Below are 23,796 nucleotides of genomic sequence, written 5' to 3' on the forward strand. Positions count from 1 at the left end.
TCAATGGTTAAGTGACAACAAAATCCGCTCAAAGTGGCAGAGCATGTCAAGGTATGTGAGCATAAGAAGGAAAGTGAAGCAGTGAGGCTGAAAGACAAAAACTTCTACAGTGAATTCAAATGAAGACAGAATGCAAAATCTGCCTCTCCAGCAAAGCCACCTCAAAGTCAACATGAAACGGCCTTCACAGCCCATTCTACTTTCGTATGCCATGCATTTCATAGTCTATTTCTGAATATTTAGCAAGATAAAAGTAGGCCAGGGCTTGATTTTTTTTCGTGTGGAATTGACTGGATCATGAAAATATGAAGAAGAGACGCGAAGGTTAAAGTTTAAGGTCACCCTCCAGAGCAACTTAATATATCCAAATGGAAGTGCCACATTTGCATGTACAGCACATTCGTGCATTTTTTATCCAAAGCACCTTACAATGTTTAATCAGTTTACGCATTCCCTGGGAATGGAACTCATGAACTTGGTGTTGCATTATGCATGTTGCCTTTTCAAAGCATCGTTATTATGTTTATCTTTATTACGTTAAATGACTGTCAACTGCAAGATTTGAAAAAGGCTACATAACAACAGAAGCCTAAAATGCGACATTATTTTTTACAAAACAGTGATGTCCTTTAAAAAGGAAAGTTGTTTCAGAAGTTATTACATTTATGACCAATAACACTTTTTTTTCTTCTGAATAGTGCCCACTAAAGAATTGTGCACAATAAGACTAGAAATAAGCATTAAGAATGTGAATAGGGTCTAATTATGAATAATGTCACAATGGTGTATTTTTTTTAATCTGTTTTACGAACCTCATTAAATGAATCTGATAAGAATGTCTAAAAAGACAGGCCTGAGGTGGAGCCGTCTCACTCTCTGTCTCTGCAGAAGGGAATTGCAGTGGCCCGGTTCACGGTGCCTGAGGGGCCAATCTGCACACGGGGCCACAGAGGCACACACTCAGAGACTGGAGACTAGAGCACTAGCAACGCTGCAATTATCCTGATTACCAACCAGGACGACTTCACGCTCCAGGGCTGCTCTGAACCCCCCGCCTGTTCGGTCTCTTTCTTTCTCCAAAGTCTACCTTCCTGTAACACCGCAACAGCACATCTGAGCGCTAGTCAGCGCAAAGTATAATCCTTCTGAAAACAAGTGATCATTCAAAGAGATGGTGCTTCAAAGGACAGATGCAGCTGGTGATGGTCCATATGTCTTCTTAAAGCCAAAGAAGATGAGAGGAGTCGCCTCTCAGAAATCCTATACTGGCTCTAATGCTATTATTCGTATGGACGCTAAGAGGTATATTGTTCCTGACACCAATCTGTCTCTCTGTTTGCATTAGGGCTTGGGCCAGATCAGCATTATGTCTCTCTGTGGTGCTTTCAAAACATTGTTCTGCTTGAGTGGTCCGACAGGTCAACCTATGGCATGAGTTTGAGGCGGGACAAAGTATTTGTCCAAACAATGGAGTGGTGTAAAAAAAAAAAAAAAACCTGTTTGGAAAAGATAATAATTTTTGCGATTACATTGAGTGCTGCTAAATGTTTGACAGTAGGTATATTAATCCGTTTCATGATATTTCAAACTATTTAATGTAGACTACATCAACTTTTATATTAAAATAAGTAATAATACAAAACAAAACTATAAGTGAAATTATTTTAATACCTTTACCGTAAAAAAATATGGTATGGCACGATATGTTTTATGGATTGAAATTAAATTAACAGTATAAACATATATATTGAATGAACTGAAATAATGTTAAATAACAAATTAATAAAATCTCTTTGTTACCTTTATAACATACTTCAGCCTTGAAAACACAGGTGGTAAAGAGAAAGCCATATATAAGGGTTCGTTACAAGAAGCTTTTCCTATATAAATCTCAGCATCTTACTTAAACAATTCCTGAAAAATATGTGCAGTGTGGCAGGGTGCATTATCCTGCTGAAAGAGGCCACTTCCATCAGGGAACACCATTGTCATGGAGGGGTGTATCTGGTCTATAAAAATGTTTAAGGAAGTGGCACATGTCAAATTGACATTCACATGAAAGGCCAGACCCAGGGTTTCCCAGCAGGACATTGCCCAGAGCAATCACCGGCTTTTCGTCATCACACATCCTGGTGCCATCATTTCCCCAGGTAAATCGTGTACAAGTACACGGCAGTCCACACGACGTAAAACAAAACCGGATTCATCGAACCAGGCGACCTTCTTCCACTGCTCCAGGTCCAGTTCTGACACTCATGTGCCCATTGCAGGTGCTTTCGACGGTGGACAGGGGTCATCATAGGCACTCTGATTGTTCTGCGGCTATGCAGCCCTCATACACAGCAGAGCGTGATGCACTGTGTGTTCTGACACATTCCTCCCATAACCATCATTAAATGTTTGCATGACTTGTGCCACAGTAGACCTTCTGTTGACTCAAACCAGACGGGATAGCCTTCCTTGCTCTTGGGCTCATAACACCCCGTCACTAGTTTGTGGTTTATCCTTCCTCGGACCACTGTTGGTAAATTCTCACCACGGCTGACCGGGAGCAACCCACAAACCGGAGATACTCTGAGTATTTCAGAGATACTCTGACCTAGTCGCCTTGCCATAGCAATTTGTTCCTTGTCAAAGTTGCTCAGATCTTTATTCCTGCCCGTTTCTTCTGCATCCAACATGTTGATTACAAGAGCTGATTGTTTGCTTAACATCTACCCAGACCTTAATATGCGGCCTTGTTAGGAGATGATCAGCAGTATTTGCTTCACCTGTGACTGGTTATAATGTAATAGGCTGAATCCGAAATCGCCCCCTATACCCTCAAATAGGGCGTTATTTTAATAAATAGGGTTGTTGATGCCAGACGGGCTGGTATGAGTATTTCAGAAACTGCTGATCAACTGGGATATACTGGAAAATACCAAAGTGAAAATATCCAGTGAGCGGCAGTTCTGTGGGAGAAAATGCCTTGTTGGTGTCAGAGGAGAATGGCCAGACTGGTTCGAGCTGATAGAAAGGCAACGGTAACTCACATAACCACAACCGAGGTCAGCAGAAGATCATCTCTGAACACAGCAGCAGAAGACACACCGGGTCCTGTCAGCTAAGAACAGGAAACTGAGGCTATAATTCGCATAGGCTCACCAAAATTGGACAATAGAAGATTGTAAAAATGTTGTTTTGTTGTATTGTTGCTCACCATGTCCATCCCTTTATGACCACAGTGTACCAGTCTTCTGATGGCTGTGATAAAATAGAATATCTTTTTAAAAAACTGCCTTGAGTTTTAAATTGTTTAAAAAGGTTTGTTGAACGGCTACAAAGCTTCTTATCAATATATTAAATTTGACTTTTTTCAGATCAAGTCTGTACGCTATTAAAAGAGAGAATGACTGTTAGAAGTTGAACAATGTACAGTACAACAGCACCATCAGCATCCACATGAATAAAGCAATTGTACGTCTATAAATATTACCGGTAAAGGCTGCACTCTGAATTGTAGAGGGCAGAACACGAGAAAGAGATTGAAAGAGAGTCCTTTGCAGCAGCGGACTCCTCAAATCCATTAACACAGCAGAGATAGAACATAAAGGATGACAGCAGCAGGGAGGCAGAGAGGAAAACCCCCAGGGATGTGATCAGATGCACATCTTTCAAGCTGACAAAAACTACACACGGAAAAAAGACAGCGTGCACTCTGAGATGTTTATAGACTGTTACAACTCTGGTTTCTCTTAACCAACATGAGCTCACATACTTCAGAGCATATTTATCTAGGATATCACCCCTTATCTAGCACAAACACAGCATTGATTGACTAAAATAAAAAAAATCTGCTTGAAGACTTTAGTATTTGGGAAACAGAATGTAGGCATGGGCTGACTTCAGGTGTACTGCCTGTATTCCCTGCAGGTCCCCTTGTTTGTCTTCAAAGCAAGCGGTGCGTTATTATGAGCTAATCTACAGCAGATCAATACGGCACACTCCAAGCATGCTCAGCCTGACTAACACAATCACTTCTTACATGGGTTCTCTGCAGAGACACAATGGATCTCCGAGGACATACACAGTAGCATATTTGCCGATTTCTGAGAAGAAGGATTTCAGTTGCTCTGCGACATCATGTTTTTGCATTAGTCTTTCAAACTGAGGAACATAGGAAGATACATAGTTGACGAAGCAGTAAGAATATTATTGAGGACTATGTTTTGGAATGTAACTAAAGTCAAGATGAGCGACAGACGAGGTGAAAGATTGTATATTTATGCATTTGACAAACACTTACGTACTCACTCTCCAATTCTTTCTTTCTTCTGTGGAACACAAAAGTAGATATTTTAAAGAACGTCGGGGTCCAAACAACAAAGCAAGTCATACAGGTTTGGAACGACATGCTGACAGTAACCCGTTTGGGTTGAACTCTCTCTTTGCAATGTTTCTCACATGTGGTTAGCACCACTCTTAACCATTTTAAAACTTTTCACTATTATTAATATTAAGTTTTGCTCCATAGTTTTTAGTGGCAAAAGATTGTGAAATTCAATGGCACTTTAGTGGTTAACTAATCCCAATTATAAACCATATTGCATTCCTCTTAAATATTTGTGCTTAAAAGTCTCACATGCTTTCAGTGTTTGAGGGAAAATGTTGAACAGTGACTTGGGAGTGAAATTGGACTGACAAGCAGTGATTACAACAGGTTGCATGCGGTACTTGTCAAATCAATATGGTTAACCTCATAAATATGCAAATAAGAATCTTAAACCAGGTTTTGCAGTATGAAGTCTCAAAACCTGACTATTCAAGACTAATTACAAACCCAGGGTAAAGTTTTAACTAAGGATTAAGTTAACCTAGGGTTAAAAAAATTACTTTGGGTTCAATTGTGAGAAACTCATTAGCAGATGCGCATTTAATGAAGTTCCTAAACGCAAGTTAGGGAGGAGTGAGCCCATCTAATCTTTCAATCAACAGCCTGAGTATATAAGCAGCCGCTTACCTCTCTCTAGCATCAGATGTTCCAGTATCCCTCCACCTCCCCAAACTCCACCTTCATCTCAGGTACCTTGCCCTTCAATTATCATATCCTACATTTAGCCACTGGGGGGTATATCAGAGCTCGAGTTGAAGCTGCTTCATCGAGCCCCTCTTCAGTGGACAGCAAGCCAAATAAGTTTAACCTAATATCTGAAAGATTTTATGGGCAAGCAAACTCGTTACGTAGATGTACTGTATCCATTCAGTTACAAGCAGTGTACAAGCAGCACTGTCCAAGCAGTTACAAGCAAAGTTACTTTTAAAAGTAATGCATTTCAATATTGCGTTACTCCCTAAAAAAGTAACTACTGGCGTTACTTTTTATGGAAAGTAATGTGTTGTTACTTTTATGTTACTTTTTCCTCACCTGGGCTGGGCTTGCTTGTTTTTTGATAAATTTAAATGAATAAGCCTCGGGCTGAAGGAAATGCAAATTCACACCTGTACAGTGGAGGGCGCAGTTCAAACAAACCTTTCAGCTTTGCTGCCATTCTGGATTGCAGAAGAATAGGACACAGGAGATTGCAGCAAGAAAAAAAAAAGGAAAAAAAAAAGACACAAATGTTTATAATGTTTATCAAATTATTTTTGCTTATTGGTATGATTGAATTGGACCATTGAGGGTCAGCAGAAAAGACATTGGTTAATAAAATGAGATAAAATAAAGTATATTTGTGTAATTTAACATTTCATTACTGCATTACTACATGTACTGCATTACTACAACATTTATTACTGAATTTCACTCTTTTTATTCATTTTAGGGAATACTGAATCTGTTTTTGTGCAAGTGAGATGAGTAAATGCCTGCTCACATTTAGTCTAGAACTACAATAATCATCATATTTACACAGCGCACAACGCCTCTGCACTTCTTCTGATATCTTTAAACGTGGACAGGAGAGATATCAGTCGATAAATGGGAAAACATAGCTTGCATTACTTGTTTGAAAAAGTAACCCAGATATTTTGTTGGAAATTTAAAAGTAACAAATTACTTTACTAGTTACCTTTAAAAATGAATCTGATTACGTAACTCCTGTTACTTATAATGCGTTACCCCCAACACTGATTACAAGGAAATTCCTTTTTCAGCTCACAAACTGCTTCGGTTTGTACATGACAATTTCAATTTTGTCATACAGACAAGGTCAAAGCAAAGACATGGGTTTCTCAATAAATTCTTGAAATCATTTTATTTTGCACCTCAAAACAAGAAGGGAATGAGTATGTGGTACATTGGGAATGTAGACACAGCTGTAGTTTTACATTTTCTTTTTTTTTGGTGTAAGCTCAGAGAAAACAAAATTGTTAATACAGTCATAATAATTGCACTTCATAAATCTAGACTGTAGCCAGTTTTTTTTTGCCTCCGCCAGAAACACCCCTGCCTCTCTCGAGTTTCTAAATTCAATTTACCAATGAAATTTGACTGACAAAAGAAATGCTAATTTAACGCCAGGGACCGCTGTGCCCATCCAATTTTTCTTTATTTCCCCCCTCTCTGTCCCACAAGGCATTAGTCTTCTCAGTAATCTAAGTGCAGTACATTCACAGGAAAGTCACAGTCGGAATAAATATTTCAGTGTTGAGACAAAGCTTACGAGCGGCCTCAACCTGGCTCGAAACCGCTAGCACAGAGCTGAGAAAAACACTCGTACCCTCTCCTTCTACCTCTGTTCGAGAGAGGCACCACAATGATTGTTTTTATCGTTTCAAAAAGAGGAATGGTCAAGCGACACCTCTGATAGGTTAACTCCCCTCAGGTCTTCGTTTAATGGAGTCACTTGTACTTCAAAACTTCAAAGCCATGAGAGAAAAGTAATTTGATCCCTAACCAATCAAGAACAACATTACCAACAACAGACAGCTCATTTTCACAATTCCAAATCAGATTCATTTTGGCATGTCAGAATGTGTTTATTTGATGTTTCTTTTCAACAAGACCTGATCGGTCTAAACTTGTTAATGAGGGTGGTCTCATTTCAGAGCTTTCCAACAACCGATTCCTTTTATATCTGCTTATTTGGAGATTTGATTCCAGTGTAGGTAAATAAATGAGCGTTCTGTTGTATAGTTCTCGAGGTGAATACACCGTGAGAACAGCAGAAACTTAAACTGCAGCCAAAGGAGAATAAAATCAAAAGAAATGACCCTTAACGAAACATTAAAAAACCTAAGCATTTTACACTCTTACTCCCTTAGCAGCCAATGCATATTATATACTACAAATATATATAAAATAAAACAACAAAAATAGGTTCAAGTCTTCAAGTTCTTTAAATACATTATATTCAAACGTCTAATTTCCAACCTGCCAAGACTTTCACACATTTTTACACCCCAAGCAGTGCAATTTCTATGAAAATTTTTTATTTTCTCGATTAACGCCACCTAAAAGCACTCATCTAGTTGCCTTTTTGGTCTTTGAAATGTTGTAATGTGCGAATACCGTTACCTCTTACAGTGTTCTGTCAGCACAGGTTCAACCGTATATTTTATAGACAACCGTGGTGCTTAAAGACCATCATTCTTCATCAAGTTAATCCAATCGGTTACTTGCAATGTGGGGAGGAGAAGAGGCCATATTTACTTCATTTAAACCATTGACTCTCACCAAAAAAATTATTAGTCTGATAAAATAATTCAAAAAGAAAAAAGATAAGCAATTGGAAAACAAACCAAAAAAAAAATTTCCCTCTTAGTAAAAAAGAGAGAAAAGAAAAGAATCACAGAATCCACATTTAGGAACATTCCAATTCCCAGCCAGCAATTCTCTCCCAGCTCTGAGCTGAGGCGCACCGATTAGCTTTCCAGCATTCACCCAACCATGTTTGGATCCAGATCTCCCCCAGTCTGCTTTGAGCAGAATCACAAAACTCCACTGCAAATCTAGGCAATGGCAACAACTGCAGTTTGTGATTAAAGATTTTCCAGTCGCTCTTTATATTGGTCAACCCGGCTCTTCTTATCTGTAAACAGGGAGGCGGATATGTGCATGCTGGTGGTCCAATAGTCTCGGCACAGACACAGTCTCATATCCCTTCCCCAACATCTGCTCCTTGATGCAGGGAGGATGGATGTCATTGATCAGGTATTCCAGTGACTGCAGACTGCTGCTCAACACTGATGTATTACATAGACTCTTACTGGGCAAACTGCAACACAGACCACCCGTGCTGTCTATGGGGTGGTGGTGGTGGGGATGATGGTGGTGGTGGTGGTGATGATGATGAGGGTGTTGGTGATGGTGGGGGAAACCCAGTTCCCTGTGCCCTGTCACCGGTCCAGCTGTGGTGGTAGCTCCCGGGAGCTCTTGTGGGTTGTAGCAGTCGCTGTCTGGCGTCACCAGAACGCTGTTCCACGGAGGCGCAAAATACTGGCCGACAGAAAAATTCCCATGCATCCCCACACAGTTCAAAGGGGAAGAGCTGACCTTGTCCAGTCCACCACTCGTACTGGCTGTCATCGGATAACCTCTGGAGGAGGATACCTGTGCCCCTCCGAGCATGATTGACCCTCCCAGGGCACAGGTTTCGGGCGACTTGCTAATGGCACCTCCTCCTCCACTCCCCCCGCTGTACATCCTCAAAACAGCCTGCTGCTGCTGCTGTTGTTTCTGCCACAACAGGTAGTCTATACCTTCGGGATACACCCCAGCCTTCATCGCCTCCCCATTCTGTCCTGGTAGCACCGTCCCTGAATAGGCCATGTTTCCCTGCGGAGCCACACTAGTGACATAAGTCCCCCCTGAGGAGTTAGCGGTGCCCTGTTTGGATGGGCTGGGGTTCAGAGATCCTGTAGATGCCCCATTCTGACACACCTGCTGCAGAGCCTGGGCTTGGCAGTGCTGGTTAATCTGGTAAATGATGCTCTGGATGGAGGGAAGATTTGACTGAGGAGGGAGGTTCAGTCCTCGGCCCCCTGCCACAGGGATCACAGAACTGGCCACAGTGACATTAGGGGGGACCGACAGAGTGGTGGCCTCTGTCGGTTTGGGAGGCCCTGTGTGGTACACAATCTGTCCATGGCAATGACCTAAAGTGCTGCTGTTGGGAGGCGGATAAGGAGCCACTGCTATTTGCGCCGGAGACAACTTAGTCCTCCTGCCTTCTGAGTTTTTGAGGACGCCCTTTGTGGAGGGTAAGAAAGATGATGAGGATGATGAGGATGATGATGAGACTTTGACGATCGCTAACAGACCATGGTAGCCCCCAGTGTGGAGTTGGGGATAGGGGCTGTAGCGCTGTCCAGTGGTGTCATATCCATTCACAGTCCGGTTAAGGTGCTTGTGTTGGGGGACCCTGATGTTGGTGGGGAATATCTTGATAGACAGAGGGTTGTTGGCTGTCTTCTGTGCGTAGGCATCCAGCTCTGCTGCGCTGGGGTAGCGCGGGGAAGGCATGGGGACAGTCAGCTCACCTGGAAGACAAAAATAAAAGAATATCTTTAGTCAGACTTTAAAGACTTGAAACACGAGTGTAGACTATATGGTAACTTTATGTAATGTTAGATGATAATGGAGCTACCAGTCAGAAAGCAGCAGCCTGGACATTCTTTTAAAAAAGTCTTTGGCACTCTATAATACTGTATTTGTGTGCAAATCCCAATCCATTTTAGTAGGGACAAGTATGCCAAGCTTCCAGTAAAGACCTCCATCCCTGGTTGAAGGTCACACAGTCGATGCCTTAAGGTGTGTAACAACTTTTGGCATCAATCTAAATGGCCTGCTCTTTTTGGTGGATCACATTACAACAGCAGTTCTGCCTTTTCCACAACAAAGAAAATAAGGCCCTTCCTCAACTTACATACATGATTTGTATGTTCTCAGCTACCCATCTAGTATTTTCCATTGACATTATATATGTACTTTCTTAATTGCAAGCTTCATTGGTAAGAAAATGTCTGCTTAGAACAAAAAGATGTAATTGTAAAAGCCACAGATACATAATTCACAAATTATGTGAATACGGAATGTTTTAAATTCAGCCTCTCTATAGAAACTATATTTTTTTCCTCGCCCAGTTCTCTCTCACTTTATATTCCAGTAGAGGTTTATCCCTGGATAAATAGCTTTTTAACTTGAAATCAGGCACCTAAGGCATTATTAAACCAGTGCTTTGTGAAATTAATTTGGCCTTTCTATTGTTCAAAATTGGGTTACCCTTGGAGACGGAAAGGAGAGCGAGCAGGAAGTAAGGAGGATAAAAGACTTGTTTAATTGCACTGACACATTTGAGATTTATAAGTAGCACCAGTAGGTCTTAGCCTTGGCCAGGCCAATTTCTCAATTATTCAATCAGACCATCTCCAAATGAAGAGACAGACCTACATTACCCCTCCCACGAACCCCAGAAAACTCTACCCACTGGGAACTCGTAACCGGGTTTTTTTCAGCCTGTACAGAAAAACTGTGAGACAAAATGTACTGCCCGAGCTTCGTCATAAAACATGATTGAGATATCCATTAAAAGCTGTGCTGCAAAACTCACTGACTCACTCCTATTAAAACACGAAGACCCACATGTTGGGCAGGACAGGGCAGGAAATGATAAAAAAAAACAATAAGCCTTAATGTCTAATAGTACTCAGACAGTAAGACAAAGTGTCCTTGGTAGTTGGACTCGGTTTTGGCTTGATCAGGGTTCTGAATCAGGCGTTTTCAGAGAAACCTCTGGCTTTTGGGATTCTGAGAAAAACGAGTTGGAGAAACAAGGAAAAAGAGCTGCGAGAGGCAGTGCAGAGGATGAGCAGAGGTGAAGGGCCGTGGTGAGATTGGATTTAAACGACATTATTCAGGCAATTTCATGGCTACTTAGTTCAGTGCTACAAAAAGGCAGAGCAGGAGCAGGCAAAGCACTCAATTTACAAGTGATAAATCAACTGCCACAAATGACTACCAACCCTCTCAAAAATTATATTTTTAAGAAAAGTGTGCACATTTATTGGTTGTTTTTATCATTCTGACTAAAATTAAACTGCCACAAATGACAGCGTCAGCAAATGTCAGAGTGTTTTTTCCAGAACTCTAGGGATCCAGCTGTGAGAAAGTTGTCACATTTCTGATTGTCACACTTTAAACATCCTTTACTCTCTCGCTTCCATTAAGCTGGCACAAGTCAATCACTCAAGAAGCTAAATCTACACCATCCATGTGCTCTAAGCCCTAAAAATCTAATAGCACATGGTAAAAGTAATTCCCAGGAGATAAGTGAAGTTGCATATCTAGGCAGAGTCGGTTTATATTTTATAATTACATTACATATTACATATGAAATACTGTTTTAAAAATAATTAAAAATTATAATCATATACTGTATAAAAACCTATACTGTATAGAATATTTTACACTGTAAGATTAAAATATTGTCTCATAAACAATTTAATCTTTACATAACTTTTTGTTTACATCTAAAAAAAAAACATAAGCTTTTAAACAATTAGGCTAATATGATACATGGAAAAAGGATTTCAAAAGAAATGTGACATTTTTCAAATAAACACTTTCTTTTAGCTGCTGCTCAATCTTTTCCAGTGGATAGGACAAATCTGGTCCATTCCTCTACCCAAAACAGTTTTATTTCATGTATATTTATAAGATGTCTTGCTTGAGTGGCCTGCCTCAGACCACAGCATTTCAAATGGAATTGGAACCAAGACTCCAGAGAAGGCCAAAAAATGCAAAATTGCATCTGTTTGTGCTGCTACTGTTGATGTTGATATACATCACCCTACTTCTTTTGGGGTTTAGATAGACAGACAGACAGACAGACAGACAGAGAGCTCCATAAATATATTCACAATACAGCATGGCCTTTCATACATTATTGATTTTAAAAAAATTACTTTATTGCTGCTTTTATATCAGAGTCACTGTCTGAACTGATCTGTACATTTTGTTTTATTTATGACCACCTTTTTATGGATATGGATTTAAAAAAAAAAATGTGCACACATTGTTTATTAAACCTATCATTATTTATTTTCAGGCTATTTACTTAAGAATGAAAGTTAGGTCATATTTTAGGCCACATCCAAACAAACAACCTCAAACATTCACTGTCTCAGCCTAGCTCTTTTAGGTCTAATAAGTCTTTTTAAAGCATTCCTGAGGCTCCAGAGGTCTGCAGAGTGTTTAAAGCGCGTATGTTAGCTGGAATCTTCTTGGGCAGCGGATGAAAGGATGCTCGTCTCTGCGCTGTCACAGTCTAATTGGAGGTGTTCTAAATGGGTCAGATGAAATGGGGGGCTGTCGAGCATCTGTCCAGCCCATGCAGGGCCAGCACATGGGCCGACACTTTCAACCCCCTCGGTGACAGCAGCGCCACGGCGCTTTGATGTTTCCCCGACAGCCAGCACAGAAGGGTGGGTGGGGAGGGTTTGTGCGTGTGTGTATGTGATACAACTAGACTGACAGTTTCCTCACTTCATTGGATCCAAAGAGAGAAAAAAAAAAAAACGATGGATTTCAAAGAGGCGTCGCTGGTCCATATGCAAATAGACGAGCCAATTTTCTGATCTCCTTTACGTAAGGGGGGGTTGGATCGGGTGACTATCTTTGATCATCACATGGTTTAATTAAGGAGCCATGCTTTGCCATGTCACTCTCCCTTAGCCTTCTATCTCTCTCTCCTCCCTTCGCTTCATCTCGCTTCGTGATGGGTCCAAAATGTGCTAATTATCATTAAAGCGCAGCTAATGCTGTTGCTGCCATGTGTTTTTGGGTGACAGGTCCATATTTTCCATTCCTAAACTGCTCCGTTGAATCCTCTAGCACAATGGATAAAGCTGCTTTTGCTGTCTTTCTCTCTGTGGCCTGCTCTTGTTTGTCAACAGGCAAAAGCCTCCAGCACCCGACCTGCCATCAAAGGGTTTCACACTTCACAGGCCACGGGGATTAGATGCCTTTCAGACCCATAGAGAGCTGCTCCAACCCACAAAGGCCTCTGGCCATTACTGCAGCTATGAGCACAACGGAGGAGAGAGAAAGAGAGGTTTGAGGTAGCCATCACTGCTTTTTCTCTGCTGATTCTTTACTAAACGATTCTAAATTATAATTAAATCCATGTCAAGGTTATAAACAGGCCCATGCGGTGTGGGTGATTCAAATCAAAAGACATACATATTGTCTTCAAAAGAAAACATCTGTTGCAATTAGCACATTCTCTAACAACTTTTTCCTCCGTGGAAATCAAGGATGCTAGAACTGCATGTGGTGACACACCAAAATGAAAAGAAGGATCAAAATCACAATATGTTTTCATATTTTTATACAGATGCAGTTTACAAAGATACTGAGACTGGCTCTAAATTACTTGCGCTGTTTGGCACAACTGTGCTTTAAAAAAAAGCACTGAATAATTTCACTGTCATTGAAAAAAAGCATATCTAAAAGGATATATTTTATATATAAATAATTTTATACATTCTTTACATACATATAACATTTTAGATTCTATAAATATTATATATATATATATATATATATATATATATATATATATATATATATATATATATATATATAATAAGTGTCTAGTACCCTTAGTTCCATTTAACACATATTACAAATTAGAATATATACAGTTGCAATCGAAATTATTCAAGCCCCATTGCAAATCAGGTTTATTGCCAAAATGCACAGACTTTCAGCGGTTTGCAATGAACAAATCAAACAAAAGTAATTAAAATAGCTCAACACAACAAATGTTTCAAGTGGTTTCCCCAAATTTAACTGAAAATGCAACTTTTAATGACTTCTGCAGTTTCAAAATGATTCAACCCCCTGAATAGAATCCCTCACAACCGCTAGCCTGGAAATCCAGACCTAAATCTAAAAGATTAATGGTCTGGCATCGACTAATGAAAATCGCCCACCTCGAGGGCGGCACCAAGCATGCATTTGAAAATCTCACTGCACGCAATTGGATAACACTACGACCAATCACAACAATAAACCCCATACGCTTAGCTACCAGCGGAGCTAACTGGTAGATTAGATTCTTGCCGTATCTGGTCGGCAAAACAGCAAAAACGCGCTTCTTGCAAAGGAACGAGTCGAGCGCCATCTTCTGTTCCTCTTTTAGACAAAAAGCCAAGTCTAACTCGTTCATTGTAGCGGCCAAAGCCACTGGTGTTCATCCATAGCCATCTTGCAATGTTTACTAATGACTTTGACGTCACAGCGCTGTCGTCATCTGTTTAGCTCGCCTGTGGCCCGCCTATATCAGATAACCCGATGTGATTGGTGCAGCTCAGATCGAGGGGCATATTTAATGAGCATCATTACTCGACACCAGAGTACCTCGCTGAGCAAAGTCAACTTGTGCTCTCGCGAGAACTCTGGATTACCAGGGTACACAACCGCACAAATCTGCAAAAAAGGTGTTGTCTCAAGCACACCTGATGCAACTAATCAAGGGCTTCATTAGTTGCACTAGGTGTGCTTGAGCTAGAACACACAAAATATCTGAACTGGCTAGGTTTGTTGAGTGTCACGTTTGACTGCAAGTTAGAAATATGGCTAAGTCAAAAGAATGGTCCAAAAAGTTAAGAGAAGATTTCATCGCCCTTCACGAACGAGGAACAGGATTCAAAAAGATAGCGAAGGCACTAAATGTTTCTAGAGACACAGTTGGAAGCATAGTTTTAAAGCTGAAAGTTAAAGGAACAGTGGTTACACTGCCTGGACGGGGCAGAAAAAGGAAGCCATCAACGGCTGCAACCAGATTTCTGAGAAGGCAGGTTCAGAAAACCCCCAGAGTGACTGCAAAAGACCTGCAGCAAGACTTTGTGGCAACAGGCACTGAGGTTTCACTCCACGCCACGACATAAACCACTACTGACCAACAAGCACAAGAAAAGTCGGCTCCAATTTGCTCAAAATCATACAAATAAGCCACAGAAGTTTTGGGATTCTGTTCTTTGGAGCGATGAAACAAAACTAGAACTTTTCGGCCCTATGAATCTATGTCTGGAGGAAGAAGAATAAAGCATATGCTGAAAATAACCTCTGTCTACAGTTAAGCATGGCTCGGTGATGCTCTGCGGTTGCTTTGCATCCTCTTGTACTGGAAACCTGTAGAAGGCAAGATGGTTTTATTGAAGTATCAGGGAATCCTAGGAGAAACGTCATGCTGTCAGTGAGGAAGCTGAAGCATGGTCGTCATTGGACCTTTCAACAGGACAATGATCCCAAGCATACCTCAAATTCCACCAAGGCTTGGTTTCAGAAAAAGCCCTGGAAGATTCTACAGTGGCCATCAGAATCACCTGACTTGAACCCCATAGAAAATCTCTGGTGGCATTTGAAGAAGGCGGTTGCAGCACCCAAACCCAAGAATATTACTGAACTGGAGGCCATTGCTCATGAGGATTGGGCTAAGATTCCTCAGAAACAATGCCAGAAGCTGGTGTCTGGTTATACATCTTGTTTGCAGCAGGTCATAATAGCAAAAGGATGTTCTACTTAGTACTAACGATGCTTGCCATGAAGGGGTTGAATAATTTTGAGACTGCAGAAGTCATTAAAAGGTGCATTTTCTGTTGAATTTGGGGAAACCACTTGAAACATTTGTTGTGTTGAGCTATTTCAATTTCTTTTGTTTGATTTGTTCATTGCAAACAGTTGAAAGTCTGTAAATTTTGCCAATAGACCTGATTTGCACTGGGGGTTGAATAATTTAAATTGCAACTGTATATACACAGTATATATACAATTTAAAAAAATACATAATTTAAGTTTTAATTTCAAATTTACAAATTTAGATTTTAACTTTAAATATATAAATTATGCAAAATACAGTTTCATGGCTGGCAGAAATGATTTGTGTTTATGTTTATTATTACATTTATCTGAATAAATCTCAATGTACTCACTACTGGCAGGCTAGTCAGTTCTAAGTGATTAACATCATGTTTGTTTATCATGATGAAACTTGCTTATATAGAGCACCAGATGGGCAAACGTTGAACTTAAAAACATGACTTGTTTGACTTGTTTCCTCACACTTCCCCCTGCCCAGATATTACACTAACATTATCCGACACGTAGGCCATCCCCCGAGTGAGTGCGAGTGTGAGATCTTTCATCAGCTCAGACCTGCGTGACTTATTGGTGCTCAATGTCTCTGATCACGCTTGCGAGCACAGCGCAGATGGCGTCCTGTGATAAACACAGACAATCACACCTAAACACACGCACCCACACGATAAACTCAATAACAAATCCACACAAGAGACGTGTTCGCAGCGTGAACATGCTACAAATGCAAACAAAACATACTCCAGTAAATAGGTAGACATGAAACCACACACGCTATCACACACACCGGCTCAGTGGAGTGAAGCGTGTTGTGGTTGCTCCTGTTTGCAGTATGTATGTGTGTGTTGCGTATGCTAATGTGGGGCAGGAGTTCTAACAGGTGTCTGCATGGGCGACAGTCTGCAATGCCTCCTGGGCAAAATGCTTCACACTTGCTTCATCTCGACATGCGACAGCCTTGTACGGATTAATTATTTCCCTTGAGGAAGGAAGCAATCCGTTCTTCGCTAGCTCACAGAACAGGAGCTACCGTGTGTGTGTGTGTACTCAATCCCACAAATACAGCAAGAGCAAGAGAGATTACACAAGCCCTGTCCTGTCCATTTAATGCCGATTATTCCTCTTCACTTTACAGAAATGATCCATCGCGTTTGCTGGCTGTTTTGATGCCGCACTTTTACCAGCAATCTAATATCAGTGCTGTCCTCAGCGAGCATATTCGGTCATGCATTGTGCCTTTTCCCTCTTCTGGCATATGGACAAATGATCCCATCCTGCCAGGCACAAAGCGCTCTGGGAGGACGGGAGGGGAAGATTGCGGGAAACGGGAAGGCAGGGGGATAATTAGCGGAATGACCTCTGTCCTTAATCACTCGCGGCTGGCACTGAGTGCCCGTGTGTCAGAGCGCTAGTTCTCTAAATGCCATCTCTCATTACCGCCGACGCACTTCAACCAGAGAAGCCCTGCACACACACACAAACACACAAAAAGACAACAGGGCCTGATCTCCGCAATCTCCCTGCCATCCCGCTGCAGTCTCCCATGGCAAACGGACACCTGCAGGCTGAACACTGATGTCCTGTCATGGAGTAGATGGGTCAGGGTGAGCGAGGCTAGGAAAGGCCTGGGTCAGCTTTGGATGCAGGTGGAACGGAAGCCATACGGAGAGCACACGTCCTTCACAGAGCCTGGACCGCCCTTGAGCGAGCAGGCAGTGTGGAGGAGGCATAATCCTAAATACTCAATTAACACTACTCTAATTAGCAGCAAGAGTGTGTGTGTGCTGGAGGGGGGCATCAGAGGGATATGAGTGAATGTGAGGGGGAAGAAACTACAATTGGAGATTCTAAAAAATGGGAATTGTCTATGTAGGCTGTCTATTTGTTCTTTAAAGCAATGCATCAAGTAAACGGAAGAGAGAAAAAGAGAGCTAGAGGGGCCAGATGTGTGCATGCATCCTCAGGGAGGCGTCTGCAGGAAATGATGCAGAGATGAAAGAGAAGTGGTGACACAAAATAACTGAATATTTTCAGAGTCGCATTTACAATTAACTTCACACGAAGAGCCGCACTCTACAGGAGCACAGATGACGTTGAACACTTCAGCCATATGAATATGTGAAGCATCTTTAACAGTCGAGTAGGGAAAGAATAAATAAAAGCTTTGAAATGTCCAGCCACGTCGATCATGTCTTCAGAAGTGGGAGAAAAGGGTTTAACAGCCGCTGGGTTTCAACAGAACAAAGAACACAAAACCACATCAGCTTTGGCTCAATATATATGGGTTGTGGCAAGGCACAGATAAACAGGAACTGATTCTGAGAAAAACACACACGTACACATACACTGTCAGATGCAATACAACATCCAGCAGGTTTACAGCGTTCCCCCCTCCTCTCAAAGCCTGACTTGTTAAAGCGTAGAAGCGGTCAGACACTTAGACAGGCTTAGACAGGCACAGCCATCATCTTTATGTGCCAGCATGCATGCGTGTGAGACATCTGACCCTGGAAATTTTGGGCCAAGCCCAGTTTCTCTTCCACTGTAGTGGATTTACAATAAATCACACAATTGAGCCCCAGAGGGGCTGAATCCCAATTCACATAGGCTACTTCTAAGTGTGAAAACTGGTGATAGGATAGTTTTTCGCTTGAGTCTGTAGCAAGAAGGTATATACTTGGACAGACTACAGTAGTAGTATCGAATTTGAATATTAGCCCTTTATTGGGAATCAGCCATAACATCGGTTTATCAGCCAAGATTTTAATATTGGTGCATCTCATGCATTGCGACACTATAGGCATTGGACCTAATTTCTCCTGAAAGTGTTGCAGAAGTTTTGCTAATGTGACTGCGACTTTAGCCAGTAAACTTTCGCAAACTAAAACTCTTGCGTACACAAAGGATTGTGGGAAATATTACAGTAAAAAAACGTGTGGATACATAATAGTAAATCAAAGGTCCTATGAATCTTCAGTGTCTTGGAATGTAGTAATCCAAATATTGTATACTCTGTCGGATGGATAGAATGCAAACTGGGATTCAGATTTTGCCTGGTTAAACACACAAAACAGTCAAAATACAACTCCAGCATGCACTCCCCAACACAAGCAGGTCTCTCTCTGTCACCCTCTCAGCAAAAAGGTTTCATAAAAGTGGGACAGTGAGAGAGCGAGCGAGCATGAGGGGCTTCTGGTGTCGTTGTATTCTAAACAATACCTGCCTGTTGTTAATGGACGTGTCATCTGCTCTTCTCTCACACTGATTACTCAGCGATTACTAACCCAGGCCCCCAGTCACCGTAACAACCGTTGCCGGCACAATGGAACCCTGAATGTGGCAGCTGTTTGAAGCTCTACAATTAACCCAGCATGCCTCTGTGTGCCTCTCCGGCTCTAATTGAGTGGAGAGCTGAAAGAACGCGGCTGTCCTCCCCCAGACCTCCTGCACCGCAGGCTCGGGTTCAGATCTCTACCCCTCTCAAACACACACGCTAATGACAATAATAGAGCAGGACTGTGAACCTGTCTGTCCAGACCAAGAGTCCTAGAGAGGGAGACATCTGAATTTGCATACACTGATAAAAATAGGTATGCTAATGATTCACGCTAATTGCTAAACGGATAGCACAAGTAAGGGGGGGAAACAAACAATGCCACGATGGGCTGAACAGAAATTTGGGCAATACTTACAGAATTATGGGTAATAATAACTGATATGATGCAAGCAATGATGTGCTATGCAAGGAAATCTTGGTTTCTTCTGTCACTAAAATCAACAAATACGCGACGGCGGGGTAAGCTGCGCCACTTTTTACTTAAGTTGTCCTCCATGCAATGCGAAATGGTTTAAAGAGGTAACACTAATACACCTATTCACATTTCAGGATGTCTGTTACGAACTGAAATAGTGATAGAAATATTACTTATGAAAAAATATGACGAAAATGTGGTACATTGACATAGGGATATAAAGAATTAAAAACAAGTGTTGAGCAGACTGGGTCGGTTAAAATGGAAAAGCTGTCCAAAATAAAATCTAATATTTACTTAAGGCCACACTTGGCTCTGATTTGAATCTATTAATTTCCTGCTCCGCTCAGGGTGAACTGGCAAAACATATTCGGGTTACTTAGCTAATTCCCCATAGATACAAGCGAGTACCCAATCAAAGGTGAATCTCAGAGCTAATAAGCGCAGGGGCTCCGAATCAAATTAAAATGCACATGAATAATACGCATGATACTTGAGACCTTCTCAGAGGAAATAACATTTTAGGCAATATCCACCCGAAGACAGCGCGTGAAGTTTTAATTTGCATTACTCTTCAGCGTGACACCATTTAAAAGCCAATTCCAACATTTTAATTCAATGAAACGACACACATTGGAGATGCTCTCTCTGTTTGGTTTCGTGCTCACACTCACACACAACCCATGTCATTTTAAATGTCTGGAAATCTTTTTTCCTCACTCACCGCAATGTACTTGCGCTCTGCCTTTCTTTCCAACCGTCCTTCCTCTCCTCTGCTCCTGCACTCTCATCTATCTCTCCATCTCCCTCTCTCTCTTTTTGAGTAAGCGAGTTTCATTGGGGTGCTTGCCGACTGGAATCACCTCAGGGCGAACACTTTATTATCTGCGGTCAAAGCGTCACTACAAATACCATTCTACACACACAAGTGTCACTTTGCATTTGTCTGCTTTCTGCCTGCATCGGTCCAGCAGGACCAGGCTGCCTGTACACACACACTCCAGATCACACACACAGCGTGGGAAAACAGACTTTCTTCACAAACATTCCTCTTCCTACTAGTACAAGTCCCGTCCACATTAATATAATATAATTATATTATATAATTGTAATATTAAAAGAATGAAAATATTTTAGGATAAAACAGGAAGTAAGTTTTTAGTGCTTAAAACTGTATTAAATGCAACATCTAAATGTGGACCTTTTTTAATCCTTTGTGGGTTTTGTGGTGCATTTGGGCTTTTTGTGCTGCTGTTGTTGTTATTCAGTACATAACAGCTTTTCTCTGCCCTCCATACCGAGACGTAGAGCACAAGGTACGAGAGATTATAAAGAAAGATGAATAAGAAATTCTCTAAGCTTGTGGCAGCGAGGGGAAGATAACAACCGTTCCTCTCCCAGAGGAGAACCCCACAGACCCCATCCACTCGCTCTCCTCCTAACGCCTCCGAGAGCCCCTCTTCATCATCCACAACAACGGAGACAGCAGGCAGCGAGCGCTGTCCTCTCCGTGCCTGTGTGGAATGCAAACCGTCAGCAGACATGTCAGGGGCATTGTGGGATGAGAACTGGGCGACTTTGTTTTCTCTCACACTTCATGCCACACGGCTCGCTGGCGAATGAAAACAAAGCACAAACAGAAGAACAGAGCAAACTGCAACGGAAAATCTCATACTGAACTTTTGTGTCTTCTAGTGTTTGTCAAAACCAAAGAAATTCTAATTCAAAGAACTTGTAGAAAGACTCTACAATCCGAAAAGTGTTTCTACTTAAAAAAAAAAAAAAAAAAAAAATTCTCATTGCAAAATAAACTCACAATATGAACTCATAACTTTTAGGGCCCGATTTATTGGATGCATTTTCCCATAGGATCATTTAGAGATCAAAAAGGTCCAACAAAGAATCTTCCCAAAAATCAAGCAGAGAAGTCGTAGTTACCATGCAAACTGGAATTGCAGCAAATAGTTCCCATAAAACAAATGGGAACTATGACTCATAACAAATAGTTAATTTTGATATTTTATACAGTTTCAGATTCGATTGTTATCAGGGGATGAATAGTTCATTCCTTCATTTAGTGCCCATAATTTTGTCTGCAAAGAGCTTTGAAACGGTGCCAAATATTTCAGATTTTCAAATATTTTTTTGCTTTAAATGAAATGTTTTCATATTTTAAATCATTCAGATTCAAATTTCTGAAAGGAAAAAAATACTTTCGAAACCAAGGCCACTGAAAAATGAAAAGTCATTACTGATCAACTAATTCTTGATACCATTTGTTTTGCTGGTATTTGTGTTAACATGTTTCATCTTCATATTTTTTTGTCGACACCTGCCTTAAGACAAATTCCTTGTATATCAAAGTTCTTTTTTATCTCATAGTCCTGCTCCGTTCTCTCTAATGTCCTTGGTTCTTATCCTTCCCGCCAACACACATCACGCCCTACTCCTCTCAGTCTCTTCAAATGCTGTTTTGTAGGAGTTTCTCTATGCTGAGGTCTACTGTTAGCCACCCACGAAAAAACAAAACATGAAGCGGTCCATTTCACTTTTAAACATCAGACTCGTCTGACTTGAATAAATCCCTCATGTGCGTTAGAATTTCTGGGGTCACAAAGTCGACATTGAGGACAGGCTACTGCTCTATCTGAAGATCTTCCTGGGAGAACGAGAGTGAAAGGAGAGTTGTAACGGCAAGTGGCGGATAAAATATTAAGCAGTAGGGGATTATTTTTTTTTTTTATAAGTAATATCCACTTTAAATTTAACTTAAGCCCTATTCATTGCATTTGTGGTAGGTATAATTTCAGATTTTTTGTTGTTGACATTTTGTTCTTAGGTTTGTCCCCCCAAAAATTGTAATGTAATACACTTACAGTGAAAGTCTATGGAGCACTTAGCACAAAGTCTATCAACAGCACGGTGTACACACAGATGCTGTTGATAGAGCTTTACTGGTATGTAACCTAGAATATTCCTTTTCTCATCGTGTGGTGATAAAAATGTTCTCTGAGTGATAATTAAAAAGAACTGAAAGAACTGAGGAGCAGGACAGGAACACTCGCTCCTCCGTCAAATACAATCTTGGAGAACATCACAAGCTGCTTGATGGAGCTAAAGATAATGAAGTGATAACTCATAATGCGAGCGAGGAAATGAAGAGAAAAAAAAAAGGTTCATTTTCGCTTGTCTCTGATAAGATGACCTCTTTTCAACTGCAAGATTCGTATCAGGAAAACTTTCAGAAACAATCATTCACACATACACACACACTTTCAAAGATACACGCACAAATGCGCAATGTGTGGTATTCAATAATAGAATATAGAATTCAATTGAGATTAGAAAAACGAATAAGATCTCAAAGGAACAGATAAAAAGAACTAAGGGTGTACAGTATGTGTGTGTGTCCTGACAGGCCGAGGGAGATCTCACAGTGCGAGTCTGCAGGTAAATAGAAAAAGAGGGCTGCCTGCAGCTAGCCTGGAGCAAGTCTCAACCCTTCTGCTCTCTCATTTAGGAAACAAGGTCTCCACAGCTTTAAAATGAATATTAAACACCATACACACACACAAGTGCTGGTAAAACCATACTAAGCCATTGACCATTAAGCCACAAATCAGTGTACTAGTAAACATTTCACAAGACGGCCAAATCACTAAAGGGATCTCATTGGCATGCTACAAACAAGATCTATTTTCATCTCTAACACTTGTTTATTTATATCTAAACACGTCTTTGTTTGCTTTTTGACAATGTGTCTGAGAATATTAGACCACAGAGACGTGTAAGGACAGGAAACAAGAAACCCAATCAAGCACACCGAGTCTTTCATATTAATGCTTGTGATACTAATTTGCAAGAGAGACTGTTAGTGCACATACACTCTTTACCCAGAGGAGAGCGAGTGTGTCAGGCAGGCTATTCTAATTGATGTTAAAGGTCCCAAAGGAGCAACAATGTTAGTTTAGCACGTCATGTACTGTCTTGACTCTCTCTCTCTCTCTCTCTCTCTCTCTCTCTCATACACACACAAACCATGTGAATATGATCTGTTCATCTTTCTTCACTAATCTCCTCTTTCAAAACACATTACATGGCTGCTTTTCATCAAGCAAGACAGATAGATGGACAGACAGGCAGGGAGACAGAAAGAGAAATGGACAAGATAGAGAAATATCTTCTTCATATTCTCTATTTATAAAAGAAAGAGAAATGGATAGATTAAATATGTATAAAACAGACAGACAGACAGACAGACAGATAGATAGATAGAAGACAGACAGATACACACTTAGTGTGTACGTTCATGTTCTGCATCTTCTAACCTGTCTCCTGGCCCCCAACAGAAGGTCAGTTTCCGAGTGTGATCTCATTTCCTCAACTGCTCTAGAAGTCTTGGACCCCCTCCACCTCTTCCTCCCCTTCTCCTGCCCTTCCTACCTCTTTACAACTCATACG

The 23,796-nt window shown here is 41.0% G+C and overlaps 1 protein-coding gene and 1 long non-coding RNA gene across 2 annotated transcripts in view; both read right to left on the bottom strand.

The window, feature by feature from the left end:
* Window positions 1–6,217: 6,217 nt before the first annotated feature.
* Window positions 6,218–23,796, bottom strand: part of fam222aa (family with sequence similarity 222 member Aa) — a 57,676-nt gene continuing 40,097 nt past the window's right edge. The window contains exon 3 of the mRNA XM_082170342.1: window positions 6,218–9,462. Coding sequence (XP_082026468.1) covers window positions 8,009–9,462 — 1,454 coding nt within the window. The 3' untranslated portion in view covers window positions 6,218–8,008. The remainder of the gene's footprint in view (window positions 9,463–23,796) is intronic.
* Window positions 21,130–23,555, bottom strand: LOC309499270. Its single transcript, XR_014206191.1, has 2 exons — window positions 21,323–23,555; window positions 21,130–21,281 (listed from the first exon to the last, which is right to left on the bottom strand). It is a non-coding gene; the product is annotated as an uncharacterized lncRNA (long non-coding RNA).

This window comes from Leuciscus leuciscus, assembly GCF_965113295.1.
Source record: "Leuciscus leuciscus genome assembly, chromosome: 5".
NCBI lineage: Eukaryota > Metazoa > Chordata > Actinopteri > Cypriniformes > Leuciscidae > Leuciscus > Leuciscus leuciscus.